The sequence below is a fragment of the Heptranchias perlo genome, chromosome 1 (assembly GCF_035084215.1).
Source record: "Heptranchias perlo isolate sHepPer1 chromosome 1, sHepPer1.hap1, whole genome shotgun sequence".
Classification (NCBI taxonomy): Eukaryota; Metazoa; Chordata; class Chondrichthyes; order Hexanchiformes; family Hexanchidae; genus Heptranchias; species Heptranchias perlo.
Window position 1 is genome coordinate 1157225 of NC_090325.1, and position 6303 is coordinate 1163527.

The following is a 6303-nucleotide window of genomic DNA, read 5'->3' on the forward strand; positions in this document are numbered from 1 at the left end:
TCTTTGATTAACGAAGTGACTGTGAGTGAGGGGACTTTCTTTGATTAACGAAGTGACTGTGAGTGAGGGGACTTTCTTTGATTAACGAAGTGACTGTGAGTGAGGGGACTTTCTTTGATTAACGAAGTGACTGTGAGTGAGGGGACTTTCTTTGATTAACGAAGTGACTGTGAGTGAGGGGGACTTTCTTTGATTAACGAAGTGACTGTGAGTGAGGGGACTTTCTTTGATTAACGAAGTGACTGTGAGTGAGGGGACTTTCTTTGATTAACGAAGTGACTGTGAGTGAGGGGACTTTCTTTGCTCGACTATTCGTCCAGTGTCCAAGAATCACAGGAAATAAGGAATTCTCTGCACCCGACACCCATCTACACCCCATACTGAACATAGAAACATACAAATTAAGAGCCATTCGGCCCCTCGAACCTGCTCTGCCATTTGATAAGATCATGGCTGATCTGATTGTGACCCTAACCCTACTTTCCCATCCACCTACTGTAACCTTTGACTCCCTTGTTAATCAGGAATCTCTCGAACTCAGCCTTAAAAATATTCAATGACCCTGCCTCCCCCGCTCTCTGGAGAAGGGAGTTCCACAGACTCACGACCCTCTGAGAGAAAATTTCTCCTCATCTCAGTCTTAAATGGGAGACCCCTCATTTTTAAACTGTGTCCCCGAGTTCTAGTCTCTCCCACAAGGGGAAACATCCCCTCAGCATCTACCCCTTCTAATCCCCTCAGGATCTTATATGTTTCAATAAGATCACCTCTCATTCATCTAAACTCCAGTGTATACAGGCCCAACTTGTCCAACCTTTCCTCATAAGAAAACCCCCTCATCCCAGGAATCAGTCGAGTGAACCTTCTCTGAACTGCCTCCAAAGCAATTATGTCCTTTCTTAAATGAGGAGACCAAAGCTGCACACAGTATTCCAGATGTACACCAATGCCCTGTACAACTGTAGCAAAACATCTCTACTTTTATATTCCATTCCCCTTGCAATAAATGACAACATTCCATTTGCCTCCTAATCACTCGCTGTACCTGCATACTAACTTTTTGTGATTCATGTACCAGGACACCCAGATCCCTCTGTACCTCAGAGTTCTGTAATCTCTCTCCATTTAAATAATATACTGCTTTTCTATTCCTCCTGCCAAACTGGACAAGTTCACATTTTCCCACACTATACTCCATCTCCCAAATTTTTGCCCACTCACTTAACCTATCAATATCCCTTTGCAGACTCCTCATGTCCTCTTCACAACTTACTTTCCTACCCACCTTTGTGTCATCAGCAAATTTACCAACCATACATTCGGTCCCTTCATCCAGTCATTGATATAGATTGTAAATAGTTGAGGCCCAGGCACTGATTCCTGAGGCACTCCACTCGTTACATCTTGCCAACCTGAAAATGACCCATTTATGCCAACTCTCTGTTTCCTGTTCGCTAACCAATCCTTTATCCATGCTAATATGTTACCCCCGACACCATGAGCTCTTTGATGTAGCACCTTATCAAAAGCCTTCTGGAAATCCACGCCCATCTGCACCCCTCGCCCGTCCGCACCCCTCGCCCGTCCGCACCCCTCGCCCGTCCGCACCCCTCGCCCGTCCGCACCCCTCGCCCGTCCGCACCCCTCGCCCGTCCGCACCCCTCGCCCGTCCGCACCCCTCGCCCGTCCGCACCCCTCGCCCGTCCGCACCCCTCGCCCGTCCGCACCCCTCGCCCGTCCGCACCCCTCGCCCGTCCGCACCCCTCGCCCGTCCGCACCCCTCGCCCGTCCGCACCCCTCGCCCGTCCGCACCCCTCGCCCGTCCGCACCCCTCGCCCGTCCGCACCCCTCGCCCGTCCGCACCCCTCGCCCGTCCGCACCCTACATCCATCTAAACCTCACGCCCATCTACACCCCACACCCGTCAACACGGATCTACACCCTACACCCATCTACGCCCAACACCCATGTACACCGATCTACACCCTACACCCCAAAACACCCTACACCTATCTACACCCCATGCCTATCTACACCCCATGCCCACCCCACACCCATCCCCACCTCCACTGTTGGTCAGTCTGATCCTCCAACACTTGATGTGTATGGTCTTTAATCCTGGCGATCTGGCCTCATGTCCTCCAGTTCCCAGGGGGAGCCTGGGCTCTCTATTACTTACTGTAGCATTGGGCCACTTGTAATAGGCTGGAATGGGGATGAAATGATTGCGGATCTGACTGGGATCTTCATATTCATCCTCGGCCTCCCACAGGGCGGAGTTCAGATCTGCGAAGTTATGATTGAGATCGTAGCCCTGATATGTAAAACGCCCAATGGCCCAGCCAGACATCTCAGAGCCCTGTCAGAAACATGAGAGAACACAGAGAGGAGGTCAACTCAGACCCACAACAGGGCACTGCAAAATGGAGGCTATTCGGCTCATCCAATCCATGCCCGCTATATCAATATCAAACTAATCCCACTGCCCCACTCTCTCCCCATAGCCCTGTATCAATCCCAAACTAATCCCACTGCCCCGCTCTCTCCCCATAGCCCTGTATCAATCCCAAACTAATCCCACTGCCCCGCTCTCTCCCCATAGCCCTGTATCAATCCCAAACTAATCCCACTGCCCCACTCTCCCCATAGCCCTGTATAAATCCCAAACTAATCCCACTGCCCCACTCTCTCCCCATAGCCCTGTATCAATCCCAAACTAATCCCACTGCGCCCGCTCTCTCCCCATAGCCCTGTATAAATCCCAAACTAATCCCACTGCCCCACTCTCTCCCCATAGCCCTGTATCAATCCCAAACTAATCCCACTGCCCCGCTCTCTCCCCATAGTCCTGTATCAATCCCAAACTAATCCCACTGCCCCACTCTCTCCCCATAGCCCTGTATCAATCCCAAACTAATCCCACTGCCCCACTCTCTCCCCATAGCCCTGTATCAATCCCAAACTAATCCCACTGCCCCGCTCTCTCCCCATAGTCCTGTATCAATCCCAAACTAATCCCACTGCCCCACTCTCTCCCCATAGCCCTGTATCAATCCCAAACTAATCCCACTGCCCCACTCTCTCCCCATAGCCCTGTATCAATCCCAAACTAATCCCACTGCCCCGCTCTCTCCCCATAGTCCTGTATCAATCCCAAACTAATCCCACTGCCCCACTCTCTCCCCATAGCCCTGTATAAATCCCCAAACTAATCCCACTGCCCCGCTCTCTCCCCATAGCCCTGTATCAATCCCAAACTAATCCCACTGCCCCACTCTCCCCATAGCCCTGTATCAATCCCCAAACTAATCCCACTGCCCCGCTCTCTCCCCATAGCCCTGTATAAATCCCAAACTAATCCCACTGCCCCACTCTCCCCATAGCCCTGTATCAATCCCACTGCCCCGCAGTCCCATATAGGATCAGAAGGAGGCCATTCAGCCCCTCGAGCCTGTTACATAGGAAAAGGAGGAGGCCATTCAGCCCCTCGAGCCTGTTACACAGGAACAGGAGGAGGCCATTCAGCCCCTCGAGCCTGTTATATGGGAACAGGAGGAGGCCCATTCTGCCCCTTGAGTCTGTTATATGGGAACAGGAGGAGGCCATTCAGCCCCTCGAGCCTGTTCCGCCATTCAACGAGATCATGGCTGATCTGTGATCTAACTCCATATACCTGCCTTTGGCCCATATCCCTTAATATCTTTGGTTAACAAAAAGCTATCTATCTCAGATTTAAATTTAGCAATTGAGCTAGTATCAATTGCCGTTTGCGGAAGAGAGTTCCAAACTTCTACCACCCTTTGTGTGTAGAAATATTTTCTAATCTCACTCCTGAAAGGTCTGGCTCTAATTTTTAGACTGTGCCCCCTACTCCTAGAATCCCCAACCAGCGGAAATAGTTTCTCTCTATCCACCCTATCTGTTCCCCTTAATATCAGGCCCAGGTTCATTAAACAGGCCGAGTGGAGCTGACCTTCGACCCATGTATTCAGAGAGCCCCTGAGCCCAACCTCAGGCCTGTTCCCTACCAGTGTGTAGGCCAACTCGTATCCATCCGGGTTCATGGAGGGCAGCAGGTGTATCCGTGTGCTGTGGATCAGCTTCACCACACGCCCATTTCCCTTCCGGTATTCCTTGCACAGGTATTCCATGAGGAAGAGCAGTACCTCCCGGCCCAGCACCTCATTCCCGTGCATTCCTCCCACGTACCGTAACTCAGGCTCTCCTAAAAGATCCAAACAGGAGAAATGTCAGGGATTGTGAGAAAGACAAAGACATTCTCCCAGGCACACCCCCCTCCCCGGACTCTGATTGGACATATTCCTGGAGGTTTCATCATATGACCTCCTGCTCCGCCAGGTCAAACAGCCTCTCCCCATCACCAATATCTTTACAACTAGTTTACAAACGTGGCCCCTGTGATTATTTGCTCAGATTTTAAAAATCTATTCTGGGGATGTGGGCGTCACTGGCGAGGCCGGCATTTATTGCCCGTCCCTCGTCCCTGAGAAGGTGGTGGTGATGGGCCTTCATGAGCCGCTGGTAGTGGGTTAATACAAACTGAGTGACCATTTCAGAGGGCAGTTAAGAATCAACCACATTGCTGTGGGTCTGGAGTCACATATAGGCCCAGACCGGGTAAGGGCGGCAGGTTTCCTTCCCTAAAGGACATTAGGGTTGGGTTTTTACGACAATCCGACAGCTTCATGGTCAATTTTACTGAGACCAACTTTTTACTGAAAGGTTTTTTAAATTGAATTCAAATTCTCAAACTGTTCCTCATAACAGAATTCAGGAGATTCCTCAAAACTCGGTCCCCAGTGTACTGGAGCTGGGGCAGGTACGCACGCCGACCCCGCCCCGCGTACTCCGAGGTACGCACGTCGACCCCGGCCCGCGTACCCCGAGGTACGCACGTCGACCCCGGCCCGCGTACCCCGAGGTACGCACGTCGACCCCGGCCCGCGTACTCCGAGGTACGCACGTTGACCCCGGCCCGCGTACCCCGAGGTACGCACGTCGACCCCGGCCCGCGTACTCCGAGGTACGCACGTTGACCCCGGCCCGCGTACTCCGAGGTACGCACGTTGACCCCCGGCCCGCGTACCCCGAGGTACGCACGCCGACCCCCGGCCCGCGCACCCCGAGGTACGCACGCCGACCCCGGCCCGCGCACCCCGAGGTACGCACGCCGACCCCGGCCCGCGCACCCCGAGGTACGCACGCCGACCCGGCCCGCGCACCCCGAGGTACGCACGCCGACCCCGGCCCGCGCACCCCGAGGTACACACGCCGACCCCGGCCCGCGTACCCCGAGGTACGCACGCCGACCCCGGCCCGCGTACTCCGAGGTACGCACGTCGACCCCGGCCCACGTACCCCGAGGTACGCACGTCGACCCCGGCCCGCGTACCCCGAGGTACGCACGTCGACCCCGGCCCGCGTACCCCGAGGTACGCACGCCGACCCCGGCCCGCGTACTCCGAGGTACGCACGTCGACCCCGGCCCGCGTACCCCAAGGTACACACGCCGACCCCGGCCCGCGTACTCCGAGGTACGCACGTCGACCCCGGCCCGCGCACCCCGAGGTACACACGCCGACCCCGGCCCGCGTACTCCGAGGTACGCACGCCGACCCCGGCCCGCGTACTCCGAGGTACGCACGCCGACCTCCTTGTTCTGTAATCACTCACCCAGTTCATGGACCCCGGGCTTGTCTGAAATCTCCATCACGTAGAGTTTGAGGCCCCGATAACTTTTGCCGATGCTGTAAGTCCGGGTAATGTTCGGGCACAGTCTCCGAACTCCCTTCATCACCTGAGAAGCAGGAAATGCAACATCAGCCTCGGGGTCACGCTGGAGGGGCTGGGGGTCACGCTGGAGGGTCACTCTAGGCGCTGGGGTCACGCTGGAGGGGCTGGGCGTCACACTGGAGGGTCACTCTAGGCGCTGGGGTCACTCTAGGCGCAGGGGTCACTCTGGAGGGTCACTCTGGGCGCTGGGGTCACGCTGGAGGGGCCGGGGGGTCACACTGGAGGGTCACTCTAGGCGCAGGGGTCACTCTGGAGGGTCACTCTGGGCGCTGGGGTCACGCTGGAGGGGCCGGGGGTCACACTGGGGTTCGGGGGTTACGGCGAGGGTATCGCAGGTCATGCCGAGGTGAGGGTCACGCAGGACAGGTTCGTGAGCAGTGAGTACTGGCCACAGGACTAAAATCCCAGCGAGAGGAGGCGGCGGGGGGGGGCGGAGAGAACATGATCGTTGGGGTGGAAGATCCTCGAAAGCTCAGTGACCAAATACCA

General features: G+C 55.5%; 1 protein-coding gene across 1 annotated transcript in view; it reads right to left on the bottom strand.

The window, feature by feature from the left end:
• The window catches only part of LOC137308160 (probable carboxypeptidase X1), a 105967-nt gene that overhangs the window by 24680 nt on the left and 74984 nt on the right, over positions 1–6303 (bottom strand). The window contains exons 5-7 of the mRNA XM_067977056.1: positions 5695–5818; positions 4029–4225; positions 2180–2359 (exon numbers count right to left, since the gene is read on the bottom strand). Of these exons, the coding sequence (XP_067833157.1) occupies positions 2180–2359; positions 4029–4225; positions 5695–5818 (501 nt within the window). The remainder of the gene's footprint in view (positions 1–2179; positions 2360–4028; positions 4226–5694; positions 5819–6303) is intronic.